The sequence below is a fragment of the Macrobrachium rosenbergii genome, chromosome 13 (genome assembly GCF_040412425.1).
Source record: "Macrobrachium rosenbergii isolate ZJJX-2024 chromosome 13, ASM4041242v1, whole genome shotgun sequence".
Taxonomy (NCBI): Eukaryota; Metazoa; Arthropoda; class Malacostraca; order Decapoda; family Palaemonidae; genus Macrobrachium; species Macrobrachium rosenbergii.
The window spans coordinates 46,423,064-46,442,593 of record NC_089753.1 but is presented as its reverse complement, the minus strand read 5'-3'; the positions used below and the strand labels follow the sequence as shown (position 1 = coordinate 46,442,593).

At 39.0% G+C, this 19,530-nt stretch overlaps 1 protein-coding gene across 2 annotated transcripts in view; it reads right to left on the bottom strand.

The window, feature by feature from the left end:
- Positions 1–2,093: 2,093 nt before the first annotated feature.
- LOC136845268 (genetic suppressor element 1-like) overlaps positions 2,094–19,530 on the bottom strand; it is a 641,960-nt gene continuing 624,523 nt past the window's right edge. For both annotated transcript variants that reach the window (XM_067115412.1, XM_067115411.1), the window contains one exon: positions 2,094–3,892. In XM_067115412.1, coding sequence (XP_066971513.1) covers positions 2,808–3,892 — 1,085 coding nt within the window. In that variant the 3' untranslated portion in view covers positions 2,094–2,807. The remainder of the gene's footprint in view (positions 3,893–19,530) is intronic.

Sequence of the window (19,530 nt, the reverse complement as noted above, 5' to 3'; positions counted from 1 at the left end):
CTTCTCGCAGAAGGTAGGGAAAATGTTTTAGAATTTTTTTATTTATACAGTGTGAATGTACTGTACATGTCATTCTCTTTCCATTGATGTGATTTTTTTTTTTATTTTGCCGACTTCAAAGTTTCCCCAGTCTGGGGTGCTGCACATTGATAAATTATGCCGTCCCTTAAGGGTTAAAAACAGTTCATTTTTTATTATAAGTTTTTGAAGCAAGCCTTTTGCATTTCCAGTCCACCTTTTCACCTCTGGGATGCCTCATACCTAGGAAGCTAATGATATGACCTATAGGAGAATCTAAGTTGGTAATATCCTTATCATCACTATCATATCTGTCATGATCAGATTTCCTGTTATTTTACCAAAGACTCTAATTTAGATATACTTTGCTAGCCCCGGGCATAAATTAACATTGATTTTGAATATGCACCCAGCATCCTTTTTGGTGGTCAGGGTGCTCTCTGCCAAGTCATATATTTGCATTGAGTGTCAACACAGCTTTTAGACCCAACTCTATGTGGCTGTTAGTAACCTCATATTTCATACATACAAAATACACTATTTTAGAATTAGTTTATGTATAGGAACAGACATTTTAATAGGTTATAATGTTTTCTAATATTAGGTTGCATATTTACATACAGTTCCTGTGTCCTGACAATGAATAATCTACTACCTCTTATTTGCCTCAAGTTTTCTGTTTAGTTTGGTCTCTAAAACAGCACATGTCAAACAGTTTATCAGTGTACCTATTGACTGGCAAGTTTGTCTGTTTACATTTTCCTTCTTCAGGGATGTCTCCAAAGACACTCACAATGTTTTCTCTAGATAAGGTAATTAAGTAACTTCTCTATTACTATTATTTATCTTCTCCCCATCCTTCACTTTCACTGGTCTCATTGTTTCATCTATTGCAGACCACTATCCTGCACATACTATGTTTCTCAGGTTGGCATTTAGAAATCACCTACTGTCTATTCCTGCCAAACAATACCTCAGCTATTCCCTTTCTGATTAATCTGCCATGGTTGAGGGGCAAGGTTACCAGTCAAAGGCTTAAGCATTGGTTTATTCATAAAACACATATGTCATGGAAGAATTTTCTTATATAAAATACTGTACAAGGAATTTCCATGATCCAAGTTCTTTCTTGAGCAGAGCTTCATACCAAATAGAGTGGGTAGGAAAGGCAGATTATCAGGAGCAATAGTTTGTTTTATCTTGAGGTTTTGAAGCAAGCATTTTGCATTTCTAATCCACCATTTTACCTCTGGCATGTCTCATACATAGTGAACATGATATGACCTATGGTAGAATCTTAGGAGGTCTTGTCCTTATCATCATAATCATGTCTTTCACGACAGGATGTTCTACACTGTAGTTTTACTAGACAATGGAGTTTTAAAGTCTGGTATACCTTGTTACCCCCATGTTTAAATTAACATCTTAGAATATGTACAGTAATTAGCATCATGCTTGGTGGTCAGGGAGCTCCCTGCTAAGTTGTACACTTGCATAGTGAATGTTATGACAACTTTGATACCACACCATACTCGTGTTAATAACTTCACACATTTCATAGCAGGTCCTAATACCATTACAAGTTCTTAATCTCATCCTTAAGTAGTTCTCTCAACTTCTTCCATACATATTGGATATAGCAAGCTATAGGGCCTTCCTGATGCATCTTAAAGAAAGTAAATCTTTCAAATTAGTTCCATTTTTGACTGGATTGATTCACAGAAATTTTAATAGGGCATTCAATTACCTATTAACAATGATTAATATACTAGCCCATTTTCTTTTAAGTTTTCTGTCTAACCAGTCTTAGTACTACTAAATTAGTTAAGATGTTAGTTTTGAGATGCATACTCTCAGCCATTGGCAGCAAAAACATAATGTGTCTTTGTATACAGTATTACAAAGAATTACCATTTTTGTATAAATGCAGACTCAGACTTGTTCATGCTTTAGTATCATGAAGTTAGCAGAATATAATTCAAGACACAATGTAAGAGAAGTAGCCATGTTTTATGACAATACAGTAATAAAATTGGCAGGCCATAAAAAATATAAAGGTTATAAAAACTATCATAAGTGTTTCTTTTTTTATACTTTGTTATAAATACAAATGTGATATATTTGGTCTGTCAGTACACTTGTAGTGGCAGCTATTTGGCATCCACATCAGATTTATTACTGTATAACAAATATTGGTCTGCCACTTCTACAATCAAGCCACTGATTCAGACATCACAGTACTTCCATAGGAGATACATAAAATGGGATGACTCGTACAGAGAACATGATACAAAGAGACTGACTTGTGATAGGCACACATTTACACTTTCAGAGTCTTTCATCATACCACCTTAGGTCAAACATATAATCAATGTAAACTTCTTATTACACAAGAACCACCTTAACACATATGAAGATGTTTTACTACATTGTAAAGTAAATAACATTAATTTGTTACCATCATACTTAATGGTTCTGTGTTGTAGTTTCCTGTCACAGAATCATCTCCTACAATGTTCAAAAATAGAAACCCATTTAGATCTCATTAATGGTCTATGACAATATACCTGACTAGCGAGATCTCTATAAGTGTTACAACCATCACAAGCATCAATATTCACCTTCTGTCACCTCCTCATATAATGAGAAGGAAAATCTTTGGCTCAGATAAAAATAGACTACTCTCACAGGAATTTTTTCTCCAGTATATATTAATAAATTTTATGTTCATAACAAAAAACACAATTTAGGCTACAGTTCAAATATAAAATATAATGAATGATTAACATCTAATTTGATATCCATGGCTGTGGTACTTTAGTTGGGGAAGTCTTAGAATAGGGGGTGAAGCCAATTTGAGGCTTATTTGTTCTGCCATTTTTATTATTACTATTGGCATTGTGAATGACAGGCAGTGGTGTTAAACCATTTTGGGTGGTCGCTGTTGTACTTGGAGCCACGAGAGCAACGGAGGGTGTTGGAAGTCCAGTGATACTTGAAGGTTGCGAATAGGGTATAGGTTTAGGAGTTTTTTTGGTGTTGGTCAGGTTTGGACCAGTTGGTTGCAAGGGTTTAAAAATGTGTTTTGGTAAACTCGTTGGTACTCCATTAAATTTGACTGGAGAAGTATTCATATCTATACTGTTTTGTTTATGAAGTTTACTAGAACCATGACGACTGGTTGGAGTTTTATTATTTCCATGAGGAGGTATTCTATTATTTGGCTTAGAGGTACTCACACTTGTAACTATTGGTTTTGTGTCCTTAGAATTGTCTTTTGTTGTTAAGTGTGGGTAAAATACACCATCCTTCCCTTCCAATGACAAGGCAATATTTGTACTACCAAGGAAGGGAGATGTAAGTCCAGTCCATGACATTACAGAAGCAGCAGGTACCAGTGACTGTATACTTCTGTTGATAACGGCTGTAATTGGGTGGGCAGCAACTAGACTTGTAGTGGTAGTAAGAGGATGAGAATGCCCAATAGTGGGGTTGGTGTTTGTGGCGGTTGTTGCTGTGTTTGTTGTACAATTGCTTAAGGCTACTGAGTAGACTTCACTGGGAGTGCTTGTTGGCCCAGATGATACAGTAACTGTTTGCGTGGGTCCACTTGAAATAGTAGTGTGCGTATTTGCTACTGCTGTGGATGTTGTTGTTGTGGTAGAGGAATGATTTGTATTGCTTGCAATGAGTGCTGTAATTGCTGCCAGATGGTGGTGAAGAGATGAACGATGTGCTTCCAGTTGTGCTCGTGATGCAACTAGCTGTGCAACCTGTTCTTGTACCAACTGAGCTGTTTGACACACAGCTAACTGACTTCTGCGCACCTCTTCTATGTGCTCTAATAATGCTGAATTGTTGCTACCGCCTTGAGCTGGAATGAAAAAAAATTATTTAATTTCAGGACAAGCTGGATACAAACATTGACCTTTAAACTACAGTTTATAGAATATTTTCAAACCTTAATATCCCATATCCCTAATACAGCAATAAATGCTTTATCCTAGTAAAAAATATTAGATAATTTTCAAGCCTTCATATCCTTGGGACTGAAAAGAGTAAAATTTCAATGACATTCACTTTTGGTAAAAGTGCTAGATATACCTATAACTAAGTTAATGCCAAACAATGATATTTTGACAGGAATGAGGAGAGGAATACTGCAAGTGTTTGCTTGGTAGGGTAGACAGGCCTGTTCTTCAGGAACTGCATAATTTCTTGCATTTCTTCTTCTTCGTTTAACGTGCTTTTATCCCATTTTTCATATGGGGTAAGCACGATGCCTTCTTTCGAAGGACTTTGATTTGGCGTTGGGGTAGGCTGTAACCTTGATCGGCTGCCCTGCCTGACATCGCTTAGACCCCGGTAGTACATGTGTATGTATTGTGCCAAATCCCCAGCTCCCTTTCTCCCAGCAGCGAAGAGACGTGAGCGGTTTAGGCCGACAGTTCGAGACGTGTAAGGCGTCTGTTATGTTTTTAGAAGGTGTTGGAGTGGCTTTGTTTGTGTGTGTATTAGTCTGTAACACCCATTTGCTTTCAGCAAACCTATCCGTTGATTACATACATAATCCTGGGGTGTCTACACGGATAGCAAAGTGTCCGCCCTCTGACCGGCTGGCTGTGGATTTGAACCCGCGACACAGACTTATGAAGTCCGAGTCAGCTGCTCTACCAACCGAGCCATCGAGGCTCTGCATAATTTCTTGCATGAAGGAGGTTATATCTATAAGGGGGTCAATGTGCTGCTGATGAATCACTGTTGTGAAAAGTAGTACTTGATGAGAGAAGTCTCTTTGATTCACCAGTTTAAGGATAAATGCAGAAATGACTCTAAGGGAAGAACTTAATGGCAGATATTACAACAAAGTCTTTTTGGGGTGAGTATGTGGCATTTCTTGCATTAGTATGCAAGGCAGGCAATGTAATGATTGTTTTGTATTTGTACCATAGCCAATCTTGCTTATTTTGTAGTTACTGTATACATTTTTGTTACAGTATGTAAAAGAAACTGTGGCCCAAGTGACTCTACCAGATGGCAGCAAATTATGTTTTCAGGTAAAACCCTGGATATTTCCACTGGAGTAAGAAGCATTGGTTTTTCAACTTTGCTTATTTTGTTGAGCCTCTGTGTCCAGGGATTATGTCAACCCCAAAGTGTAAGTACTGTATATTTCTGCCTATAAGACAACCTTTAAATCATAAAATTCACCCCTAAAAATTGGAGGTCGTCTTATACTAAAATTCTAAAAATCAAACCTTGAATTCTAAGTGATGTTTACCGGTAGGGTGGCCTTGGCCTCGGTGCGATAACCACCTACATACATGAAAAGATTTGCATTATGAAATAAACTGATAATAAAGGTAATAAAACCTTTTTTACCTTATATATTATTGGCATATCTTCATAATAAATAGCCTATTCGAGGAATAATTCCATATCAATGAAATCAACTTTTATCTATGCGAGGCCAGCTGACAAAATGTAGCCTAAATATCGAGTTATGGTTGCGCTCACAGCAACCTTTATCTTTCGGTAACGTAGTGTAATTACGGTAGTAATAACATTTAGAACAACGTAATATTCATTTTTAATTAAAAATTCAGGCTGTTTGTAACTGTTTACAACAATTCAGTCATACTAACGATAATTATCTACTATAATTATCGTACTTTATCATCTTGTTGTTAGGGGTTGCTTATGTTTGGCGATGAAACATAAACAAACAAAACAATGTTTCCCTTCTAGGTGACGTGTATAGGAAAAACATGATGTAGAATCAACTATATTTCGTTTAGCGTATATACTCGTTAACGCGCGATCTCATGCATCGTGAGACCCCCAAATTTTCACCCATGAAAAATTACTATGGACTAACCTCATTTACTCCATCTCTTTATCCCATCATCCAGTTAAATAAGTTACAGAAGTAAAAGCGAATGATAAAGGTATCGTTAGTTATGTTATACTCGCTGAGTAAACGAGTACAGCCATAAACAACCGAACGAGGAACAACTGTTTTGCTATGAACAACCGAGTCAGATAACAACAGCTGTTTTGCTTGTTTACTATTCGTACTATCGTACGATAGTAAACAATTACAGTAGTAATGTTACAAATGACGTTAAGTAGAATAGGACTGATATATATTATACCCTCATTCGCTTTGGAGAAAAGATCGCAAGGAAATATACTGCTAAATTTAAGCTGCAAGTTGTAGCTGAATCTGAGAAAACAACGTTCAAGCGTTAATGACTACAAATTATCGTGCATTGGCAACATGGATTAAACTCCTAAACTTCGATATGGCATCAAACTCGACTGTAAATAATATTGGAGAGAAAACTATTTTAGTCAAAACTACTGGGCATGAAAAAACACATTTTATTGTTGCTTTAACGTATTTAACAAATGGGACGGAACCTACCCCCCCATGGTTATCTTTACAAGGAAATTGAATTGATGTCGAAACAAAAATTCCCGGAAGGTATCATTGTCCACCTTCATGAAAACCTAAACAATGCAAATGGCGCATGATCGCTATGTTTGTATTTTATAATACAATTAGTAATATGCGAATACATACAATATTACTGGATACAGTGAAGTAAAGCATAACTTGTTAAAAGATCCATGGAAAATATGCATATTCATTATGTTTGTATAACACAATACTAATATGTGAATATTACATACACTAATTTTTGTGTATGATGCCACCCCCTTAAAATTAGCTTCAAAATTAGGTCTTCAAAAGCTGCATGATACGCAAGTATATACGGTATTTTGAATTTCTAAGGATAAAGTAAGTAAAACAGCATTTTTAATAACATCTTTGCATAACCAATATTTCATAAGATACCTGTTGTTGCAAAAGCTAGCCTATACACAGATGGTTTTGTAATTTAGCAGTTGCCTTATACTACAGATATAAGATAAATTCACGAAAAGTTGACATGATTTTTTTTTACCTCGTCTTATCTAAGGTCGTCTTAGACACGAAAATATATGGTCACTAGGATAACTACAGACCGGGCATAAGTTGGTATAATAACAAGTCATTCTGTGTATACTAATAGGCACTGTTAGTAGCCAGCCACAATAACTACAGAAGAGGTATGAGGTGCTAGTGTATAACTATCAGGATCAGGAAGTAATAAAGGTGGTAGAAAGGCTAACAAGAGTTCAAAAGATGCTTCACATTGGTTGGTCATATGGAGAGGATGGAGGACCACTGGTTGGTGAAAATTGACAGAATTCTGATAATTTGAAAGGAATGAGGAGAGGAATACTGCAAGTGTTTGCTTGGTAGGGTGGAAGAGTAGGAATGGACAGGCCTGGTCTTCAGGAACTACATAATTTCTTGTGTGAAAGTGGTTATATCTATATGGAGGTCAATGTGCTGCTGATGAATCATTGTTGTGAAAAGAAGCAGTTGATGAGAGAAGTCTCTTTGATTCACCAGTTCAAGGATCAATGCAGTGATGACTATAAGGTAAATGACTTAATGATGGATGTTACAACAAAGTTTTTGGGGTGTGTACAAGGCATTTCTTGCATTAGTATGCAAGGCAGGCAATGTAAAGATTGTTTCCTATTTGTCCCATAGCAAATCTTGCTCATCTTGTAGTTAATGCATACATTTTTGTTACAGTGTATAAAAGACACATCAGGAGACTATGTGGCCCAAGTAACTACCAGATGGCAGCAAATTGTGTCTTAAGGTAAAAACCAGAATATTTCCACTGGGGCAAGAAGCCACTGGTTCTTCAACTTTGCTTATTCTGTTTAGCCTCTGTGTCCAGGGATTATGTCAATCACACAGTGGGCATAAGTTGGTTTGTTCATATACAGAACAAACCTTTGGTCTTAACATCAGGGAAAATTCTCTAGTGCCTGCTGGAGTCTGGTTAAAAAATTACAAGGAATTTGGTGGCACTGGGAGTTACCCAAGATGGCGGTAAGGAGGAGGGGTACCTGACATACATTAACCCATCCTGGGTCTATCATGTCAGTTTTCTCTTGACCGCCTTCAGATCAGGTTGGGCTGCTGCACTCTCTGCCTAGAAGCCGGTTGCTGTCCTTCCTGCCTGCATTACGCCATTGGATCCTGTTTTTTTTATTTCTGTGTGTGTGTGTGCACACGCGCACGCTTGTTTGATCTGTGTGATTTTGTGTATTTATGTGTTTACTACTTTGAGTAAGCAAACCCATGACTCATCTCCCTGCTCCCATTTTCTACCTTCCTTCGTGAAAGACCCCCATTCTACTTGTAGCAGGTGTAGATCTAACGTCTGTAACGTAAGTAACCCATGTCCAGAGTGTGTTGATTGGTCTCCTAAGCAATGGAAGAATTCTGATAAGAAGAGGATATAGAAGCAAGTTGGCTCTACCATCTTGAGAAGGCTTTGTTTCCTCGGTGGCAGCAACTGCATCTTTTCATTCTCATTCTGGCTCTTCTCTACCAAAATCTTGCTCGCGTTGCTTCTTCTTCTCATAAAGATTTTACTCCCTCACATTCTTCTATTGCTTCAGCTTTAGAAGATTGGATTGATATGGCTGCCCCTGTTATCTTGGGGGAGTTCCCCCCCCCCCAAGGGAGGAGGCTGCTCCCCTAGTGCAGTTTTTCAGGAGGAGATGCATGGAGGATGACCGAGTGTTGGGACTCTCTAGGCCAGTGGTTCCCAACCTTTTTTTGGCCATCCCCTACCTAATCACCTCTTAAAATCTTAATGCCCCCCTAAAAGGCCATTATTAACTTGGTTTAAACATTCTCGAACTGCCTTCCTTAAAAATCAAATTAACCCCTGGTGGGCATATGCCCCCATGTTGGGAACCACTGCCCTAGGCCTACCAAGAGTACCAACCCTTTCTGGCCTATTGCTCACTGTATGCCCTCCTGCATTCCAGTTTCGACCGCCATGACAGTTTCCAAGTCTACTGTCTCTATGACGTCATCTCATCTTACTACGCCTCTCCCTCGGTTGGCTGCCAGAGTGTCAGACCCTGTAGCGTCTTCTCAGCTGTCAACAACTCTCTCCGCTCCCTGCTCCGTGCAATCAGCCATGCCATTGAACCAACTTCCACATCCATACCTTATGACTCTCTCATTCAGACTATTTTTGATAAAGTTGAAGGTATTTTTATGAAGATGTTCAATCATTCAGAGATCAAGGAATCCAAGAAGGGCCATCTTAGATCCCCTTCTTTGTCGTCTTCTTAATCTTCATCATCAACCTCTTTGTCTGCTCCGTCCATCCCTGTCAGACGTTGAAGGAAGAGAGACTTCGTAGCCCCTCCAAGTAAGAAGATTCGTGAATCCTCCTCGGAGTCTTGTTATTCTTTTCCGGTAGTTGTTCTACATTCAACCAAACATGCCTGTGCCGAATCTGTTCGTGCTTCTGCTCAAGTTACCTCTCAGACCCATTCTCCCATTAAGTCACATGTACGTGTTCCTTCTGCCGTTTCCGATTGCTCACGACCAGTTGATGACTCCCATGCTGAGGTGATTTTAGACAGATTTGTCCTCTAGGACCATCAAACCTACAGACTGCACTCCTCCACAGAAGGTATCTGTTGTTTCTTCTCCAGGTGCAAGTGTTCCTCAGGTCCGCAGGAAGGATGACGAGGCCCCCATCAAGAAGTCAAAAGTGCAGGATCCCTCTCCCCGGAGGTCTCCTTCCTCTCACGTCCATGTCTCACTTACTGAAAGCCCTTCGAGGTAGCGCAACATTCCTTGACCTTCATCTTCACATCATCATTCCTGTTCACATTCCCCTAGAGATGACCATGATTTGTGCTCCTGTTCACATGGCCATGACCGAGCCACACGTGACAGTCGCTCACATGGACGTGACCACGATTCACACTCCCGTTCACATGGCCATGACCAAGCTAAATGTAGCACGAGTCCTGCACGGCCTACTACCAAATCATATCATTCATCTCCTCCCAATCAACACACTTGCTCATGTGTCCGTGACCGAGATTTGTGCTCTTGTGACTGATCTTCACGTCACAGAAGTCCTTCACAATCTCGTAACCTATCACGACATTCATTATCTCATCACCCATTCCCTTGGGTGGGATCAAGACCAAGACAAGGTTCAACTTGCCCTAAAGACTTATAGGCCCCAAGGAAAGTCTTAGGCCCTGTAAGACCCTACACTCCAGTAAAAAATCAAGACGTTTTTACTAAGCCTGACTTAGCCAACAGGCTGGATCGTGACTCTCGAGGTGAGGATGTGGAGGATGCAGACAATCAAGAGTTCCTAACTTCCTATGCTGAAGTCATTGAGTTAATTCATGGTTGTAACGACTTAGCTGAAGAGACTGGCAACTAATTCGGATTTATCTTCGGGTATCAAAGCCTTGCTAGGTGGAATCTTAAACAAGTGAATTCTCTAATCTCAGGTTAGGATAACTCTTTACATTCCAGTAGGTCTTTCAAGTTACTACCTCCACCTCTCCCCTGACATAAATGATTTTATGCAACTTCAATGGATGCTTTGCAACCAAAGCAAGTCAATCCAGACCTAGTTCGGTTAGACACAGGTATATCCTTCGACCAAGTCAAGGCAGAGGGCACATCCTTCACCTTTCAGGAATCTGCAACATTGAAGCAACTGCTTCATTGGCCTTCCAGGCTGTTGCATGGTTAGACCTGTGGTCAATGGCAGTGGCAAAGATCTCTTCCACTGCGATAGCCACCTCTTGAAGACAATGCCTCCTTCATTGGATTGTTACAGTGGTTGGGAAACCATCTCTTACTTGACCAATCTAACAGCTAACATGTGAGCCAACTGGCTGCTTAAAAGAAGGGATTCTGCCCTCTCCAAGTTCTTGAGGTCCATAAGTACTGATTCAGTGTTAGCCTTGAGGAATGGAGATATTTTAAGTTCTACGTCTTTGTTTCCAAAAGACCAGCTAGACTTGGCAATCAATAGACAAAGAGCAGATAATAATGGCAGGCTAGTGCATCAAGCTGTCTCAAGGTCGTCCATTCCTTCTTGTGCTGGCACTTCTAAATCCATACCTCAAACATCTTCCTATGTCTCCCGAAATTAGTCTCAAATCACGACAGTTCCTTGCAGGGCTTGTCATTCATCTCCAAATCCTCAGCAGTGACCCTTTCAACACCGCTCTTCCAGGGAGGTAGACGGTAGAGAGGGCGCTCCTCCCAACTTGCTGCCATGGGTGGGGGGTGCCTGGCAAGCCATTGGACAACTTGGTAGCAGTTCGGGGTGGAAACCAGGGTAGTAGATGTCATTCGGATGGGATATCTACTCCCCTTCGAGTTTCCTCCCCCACTCTCTGAGTGTAGTGTCCACTTCACCAATTAACTTACTCTCTAGGTTTGGCAAAGCATCTAGTTCTTCAAGACAAAGTGAAGAAAATGATGGAAAAAGGAGCCATGGAGATTGTGAGGAACATATCTCCAGGATTTTACAGCTGTCTTTCTGGTTCCCAAAGCTACGGGCAATTGGAGACCAGTAATAGGCCTGTCAATTCTCAACCTTTTCATCAGGAAGACACGGTGGTTCAGAATGGAAACTCCTCGCACAGTTCTTCAAGCCATCAGGGAGAACAATTTCATGCTCAATGGATTTAAAGATGTGTATTTCCAGATTCCAATCCATCAATCTTCCGGAAGTATCTTTGCTTCAGTATGGGAGAATGGGAGAGATAGTTTACCAATTCAAGGTTCTTGCTTCGGTCTTTCTACTGCTCCACAAGTCTTCACCAGTGTTCACCCTAGTTTCAACATGGGCACATTCTCAAGAAATATGGGTCTTAAGATACCTCACTGACTGGCTAGTGCTGGAAGATTCTCAGGTAAAGTTAATCCAAGACAGGGACCATCTTCAATTTTGTCATTGCTTAGGCATCGTGATAAATTTGGAAAAGTCAAACCTCATGCCCAGTCAAAGAATTCTTTATCTGGCCATGCTGATTGACAACAGCAGCGAGAGTATTCCCTTCAGACCAATGATTAGAGAAGTTCAGGAACTTTGCCCAGTTCTTCCTGTCTGAACCTGAACAGAAGCAGCCTGCTTGTCAGTGGCAGGTCATTCTAGGTTTCCTGTTGTCCTTGGAGAAGCTAGTTCCTCATGGTCGACTACACATTTGATCACTCAAATGGAGATTAAAGGAATTTTGGTCCCCTTCAAAGGATCCTCCCTTGTTCCTAGTTCCACTTTCAGAAGAAGTGAGGAAGGACCTAGCTTGATGGTTGGATGACAGGAACCTGATCATAGGAGTGCCTCTTCATTCTCCCCCTCTAGAGATTCTTCTGTTCTCAGACACCTCGTATGAGGGTTGGGAAGCACACTTGGAAGATCTCCTAACATCAGGGGTGTGGGATCACCAAGACGGAGTCATATCAATATCCTGGAGTTTAGAGCAGCCTTCCTAGCACTTCAGGAATTTCAAGAAAGGGTAACAGGGCACTCCATGGTACTAATGTCCAACAACACTACAGTGGTAGCGTGTCAACAGACGGGGGGCTAGTGTCTTGTCATCTTCATGACTTGACAGTGCAACTGCACCAGTGAGCGGTCTCTCACTTAGTGACTCTCTCTCTGCCAGATACATCTCAGGCAAGAATGACATCATGGCGGACAAGCTGAGTTGCCGGGGTCAGGTTCTGGGAACTGGTCACTGCACCAGGAAGTGGTGGAAAGACTTTTTCATCTGTGGGGAAGGCCATCAATAGACCTATTTGCAACAAGACATAACAAGAAACTAGAGGTAATTTGTTCAGTCATTCCAGATCCCTGGGCTGTGGTGGAGGATGCCCTCCAACATCCTTGGGACAATCTGGATGCCTACGCCTTTCTCCCCTTTTGTCTAATACGCCAAGTCATCAACCGAGTGATGATTTCTCTGAACCTCAGGATGACCCTTGTAGCCACACACAGAATGGTATCCTGCTCTTCTAACCTTACTGACAGAAGCACCGAGAGAGAGAGATTTGCACAACCTTCTATGCCGCACATCGAGAGATTTCACCTCCCTATCTCTTCACGGTTGGAGCCTATCCAGCATCTCCTGCGAGCGTAAGGCTTTTCTTGTAGAGCAGCAACGGAAATGTCGGATTACCTTAGGAGGTCTTCTACAGCTGTGTATCAGGGGAAGTGGGCCGCCACTGTGATTGGTGTAGTTAACAGGGTCTCTCTCCAGTCAAAACTACTATTCAACAAGTAGTAGACTTCCTCATTTTCCTATGGAGAAACTTCTCTTAGTGTCAGCCATCAAGGAATACAGGGCTGCTCTAGGTTTGGTTCTGCACTTGAAGGATGTAGACCTTTCTTCTTTGTGGGAAATTTCCGTGCTTCGAGTTTTGAGCAGTTCTGTTCCCCGAGAGATCTTAAACCTTTGAATTGGGACCTAACACTGGTACTTATCAGTCTCACACATAGTCCATATGGACAATTAAGAGCTTTATCAGGCAGAGATTTAACCCTCAAGATGGTTTTCCTTTAATCCTTGCCCTTGTCAAAGAGAGTCCGTGAACTGCACGGACTTTCTTTTGATGTTAAACACATGAGGGGTTGGGAGTCAGTAGCCTTCGAATTTGTCCCAGAATTTGTGGCTAAGACTCAAAATCCCTCCGTTCACAATGACAGATTTGAGTCTTTATCCATCCCTTCACTTGGAGATTTTGTTGGTCATGACCCTGACGAATTACTTTTATGTCCCGTCAGGGTTCTGTGTAACTATCTAAGTAGGACTCGATCTCAGATACAAAAATAGATTAAACCCGCTTTTGACCTTTAACGTGGTATATAAGTATACTTGCCCTAAGTGTAACTCTGGGACATATGTCGGATCCACAAGGAGGTTACTGAGGGTCAGAATCGACTCTCATCAGGGATTAAGTTTCCGTACTGACTGTAGGCTCTCCAATCCCAAACATTCAAAAAACTGTAAAACATATACTGATACAAATGATTTCTGTGTCATAGGCCAAACAACCAATGCATGCGAACTGCCTATCCCGGAATCATTATTTATTAAACAACTGGTTTCCCAGTTAAATACATAGACCTCCTTCACTCAGCTCTACCCGAGTTAACTTTTTATTTATGCATTCTGCCTTCTTGGTGTCAGTTAGCGGTCTTTGATTTTACTTTTATGTCCTTTTTTTCATTTTTTTATCTTGTATTCTAACTGTGCTGTATTTTATGAATTGTATTGATTTTTAGAGCAATTTTTAAAATAATTTTATTCATTATTTAACAGATTCCCTGATAATGTAATAAAGTTATTATGAAACGTTGGAAATAAAGAATTACGCTGAAATTAGTAGTACGTTTCCATGGTCCGCCTTTACACTGATTATATATATATATATATATATATATATATATATATATATATATATATATATATATATATATATATATATATATATATATATATATTAATATATATATATATATATATATATATATATATAATATATATATATATATATATTAATATATATATATATATATATATATATATATATATATATTAATATATATATATATATATATATATATATATTAATATATATATATATATATATATATATATATATATATATATATATATATATATATATATATATATATATATATATATATATACATGTAGTGCTCGAGTTTTTATGATTCGATAATTTACGATAATTTGCTTTTACGATGGGGTAGCAATTAATATCGATATGACAATATTTTGAAAAATACGTATTTTTAAATTTTGCAGGCGACTGGCGCGGCAACAACGTACAATCAGGCAGCGTACGATTATGCGATACGTTGGCCCAAGAGGCTGGAATAGGTACATTAATTCAATGAGCTGACCTCACTTGCTCGTTGTGTCGGAAGTTAAAATAGGTCAGTGTTAGTTTGCAATTTTTGTCCGTTTGTAAATACAGGTAGTGCACGAGTGACGATAATTTGTCTTACGATAATTCGAGTTTACGATGGAGTTAGCAATTAATACCAGTACGACAATATTTAGAAAATATTTTAAAATTTCGAGCAGGCACAGGCAACAGCGTACACCACAGTTGCCGTAGAATCAGGCAGCAAGAGAGACCAACTTACAATAGACCAACTTCTTTTTCTCCATCTCTTTATTCCATCTTCTAGTTAAAAAGTAAGAGAATGATAAAAGTATTGTTAGTAACCTTATACTCTTGCAAAAATGCGTACAGCCATAAACAACCGAACGAGACTCTGTTGTTTTGCTAATAACCGAATCGGATAACTGTTTTGCTTGTATTTCAACCATTGTATGGTTAAACAATTATCATAGTTATGTTAAAAATGACGTTAAGTACTGGTATGTTTTTACACTACCCTTATCCGCTTTGGAGAAAAGATCAGTAAGGAAATATACTGCTACAGTAAATTTAAGCTGCAAGTTGTAGTTGAAGCTGAGAAAAGAATGTTCATGGATGAAACTCGACAGCAAATAAAATTGGAAAGTATTTCAATCAAAACTACTGGACATGAAAGAACACATATTACTGCTGTTTTCACGCCGATAAAAGATAAATACGAAAAGCTCATAGTATGATGATGAAATCAAGAGAAAATAACGAACGGAATCTTGATTTTTTTTTTTTACACAAAACAAACGGCCAGCCGCCAACGTCATCTATTAATGAAAAAGCGGGCTAAATTAATTTCACAACGAGACATATTTAAATTATATTTCGACTTAAAAACACTTCGTATAACGAAAAATATATATGTCCCTTATAAATAAAGTATCTAGAGATTCATTTACGCTAACTAGAAGCAAGAAATGCCCTCTGAACCAAGTTAAATGCGGCGAAATAAAGACCGTGTGATCAATTCTCAAACCAAAACATTTGATCGCTATGATCGGAATTTATAATGCAAAAGCAATATAAGAATATTTACGATTGGATGCAGTGTAGTAAAGCATAACTTTTTAAAAGATCCATGGAAATGATGCGCATTCGTTATTTTGATGTTTGTATAATACGGTGTTATCTGAAAATAGAATACAGTATAATGTAGGCTAGTCTACCGTATATGATATACGAAAGTGCAGGCTAGGCCTCGTTTGTTATTCAATTTCTCTTAATACTGACTTATGTCAATCTGCATTGAACCTGCAGAATTAGCTGACACTAACAATTACTATACCATATATGTATAAAGTATACTGTGTAGGTTAGGCTAGGCTACCATATACATAGATGGTACTGATTACCCAAGTGTAGGCTAGGCCATATTCGAGTTACGATTTTTTCAACAAACGATGGGTTTTTTGGAACCTAACCCCATCGTAAGTGGGGAATACCTGTTTTATATATATATATATATATATATATATATATATATATATATATATATATATATATATATATATATATATATATATATATATATATGAAATGTATATATGGAAACGTAATTTCAGCATAATTCTTTATTTCCAACGTTTATGTAATAACTATTACATCATCAGGGAATCTGTTAAATAATATATATTATATATATATATATATATATATATATATATATATATATATATATATATATATATATATTTTTATAAATATTACTGCTGTTAGCCCTCGATGTAGTTAGGTGTAGGAATATTAGGCCAATTCACCTCGACAGAGAACATCTCTGCCACCGGTAGGCTAGGCAATTCAAAAATAACAATCACCGCAGTAGACAAATGGCGCCGCATAGGCTGGAAAGTTTGTAAACAAAATATGCTAGGGCATTAGGGACCTAAGCCTCAGATAGGGTTTACGCTCAATGACCCCTAGTTATGGTGGCCCTTAAGCTTTATTCTATGCATTCGACGATGCCTTTGTCAAGGTCGGATTGCCCGGGGCGATATAAGCCCTCACCTGGCGGGAACGGCGAGGTCGGGTCAGAGAGATTCCAGCGTCGCTGAACCAGGGTGACGCTGCGTGCGTGCCGAACGATATTCTTTGTTCTTATTACTTTTCCTCCTACGCCTAACTTAATTAGTGAATTGGGAAGACTGCCAGAATACGACTCCTGAGGTCCCTCGTTTTGCGCAGCGACTTCGACATTCACGGTAAGTCCGATTCTTGTTGAAGCTTCGATTGACTAGTACTTTTCTGTATTTCACATTTTTTCTTTGTTTTCTTCCTTCAGCCACCACTTAGAGTATATGTGTTTACAAAGTCTAGATTAAGCCTAATTATTATATTGTTAGCTTCAACCCGTTATTCCAGTAAAATACCTAGGATTTAGGTAAGCAAAATCAGGTTAAATCTCGATGCTTTTGTATGCCTCGCGTCGAATGTTTGGAAGAACCGTTGCGTTTAAAATCAAATTCATCTCAAATATTCTTTGTTAAGGTTAATAACCCTTAACTGGCGACCTTTGGCTAATTAACGACTGTCTTTGAGGTTAACTTTTGGCTTCAAGTGGCAGGTTACGTGTAATCTTGGTTTGCAGGGCCGTAAGAATTACGTAAATTGAATAATACATGATCAACCAAGACCCTCACACGTAACATTGGCGACCTTGCGTAGAATCTAAAGTACATTTTAGAGAAAGAATCTGGAGAAAAGGAAATTAAATTACATTAATTCCAAAAAAGATAAAAGTCAGATATCGAACTCCATTTCATTCTTCCAAACAAGGAACGAGGCATAATAATAAGCAGTAAAGAGAATAGTATAACAAGTGTAGCGAGAATTAGCATAGGTAGGAAGGGTGTAGAAACAGAGCAGAGAGTCATAATTTATAACGTTTAAGACAAGGACATTGTACCGTGTTCGGATTCGAGTTAAGTCGTCCATAACGTATCTTAAGGCCGGAAAAAGCGGAGCCTGTTTCATGTACACAAAGTAATTTAGAAATCGCGTCGGCAATTCCGATCGTTATTGTTTGCATATAGCGGGAATCATTCAAAAACCGTGTCAGTGAAGTAGCAAACGAACTGAAATAGTAATTTTACAATAAAGGTACCGTTCAACAACGTAAATTTACGCAGGCAAGCCAGCATCTCTCTTTTCATTCTTTGTTTAATGTCCGGGTGAGAATACGATAACAAAAGACACAAAGTTGTTGGTAATTTAGTTTTCCATCCGTAACGTAAAACGCTATGCATGAGTGGTATATTTAAAGTAAAATCTGGATACCTGCATTTGTTTCGTGCGTTATTTTGAATTTGGTGCTAAAAGGAAATACCCGCCATCTTGGATTCCTCCGCCGTGTTCGCACGATTGTTTTGAAATTGTTCGAACTGTTTGTGAGAGAACGGCCATTTTGGTTTCCTTCGCGCCGCGAGGTTGTTTTGAAATTTAGGCCTAACGGGATTTTCCGCCATCTTAAGACCTTGTTATTGTCATTCTCTGTTGTGACCACTCTGCTCCCAGCCCTTTTGGAACTACTTTCTCGGCGTAGTAGAAGTTAGACAGACTTCGGTAGACAAAAAAAAAAAAAAAAAAAAAAAAAAGATAATTTAGGCAGGGAAAGATAGGCCTTAGTTAGGAGTAATACCACAAGTTCCTATACGAATACCTACTATAAAAATCATATAAAGAAAATTTAAAATTTTTACGATAAACTTTTGTGACGTCGGCTCCCGGGAAAATTAAGATAATAAAGTAATCCCTAAGGAAGCCAAGACGACGCATCTATATCATTTTATTAAGATCCATGCCATTGTGCATGTATAAAATCTTTGTTTACATGTTCTCAAGCAGCAAGAAATTCGCTGATTGAAAATCAATCTCTCTCTCTCTCTCTCTCTCTCTCTCTCTCTCTCTCTCTCTCTCTCTCTCTCTCTCTCTCTCTCTCTCTCTCTCTCTCTCTCATTCAAGTAAGCATTCCTAACCTAAGTGTACGTGACCCTCTTCAAAGAAAGAACGGCCGACACTAGGCTAATTAATTTGAATACAATAAACAAAATAAAAGAAACACCTCTGTCCCACAATAGATGAGGACAAGTTAAGAGTAATTACAATACAGTGATAAACTGTCGGTCACGAGTGAGGCCTGCTATCCAGACCGAAGCAAACAGTAGTTTTCACCCTCTGAAAAAGGAAGGGGCCAGCACTGGGGCCGGTACTGGGACCAGCCACTCACGAGGATCTTTAAAGAAAAAAAAAAAAAAAAAAAAAAAGAAACCCAAATTCACTTTATTCCACAGTGCCAATAATTTGCAGCACTGTCATCACTGGAATAGCTTACTTCTCTATCTCTCTCTCTCTCTCTCTCTTTTACCTTCCCTTTCTCTCTCATTCGATTGTTGCACTCTGCAGGGGATGTAGAGTGCCTTTCCTCCCATATAGCCTAGTTGGACTCCAGTAGAGGGTCCCTAGGAACACATTGGCACCATAAGTGCCACTAAAGAAAACAAAAGGGAACACAGAAGAGAAGGTTCTTCTGGGACCTAACCTGCACCAGTGCCTAGGGATACTGAGTGCCACCAGTGTGACCTGTACACGGCACACCCAAACTACAGTGCCACCTTTTGAAAGGGTGCCAC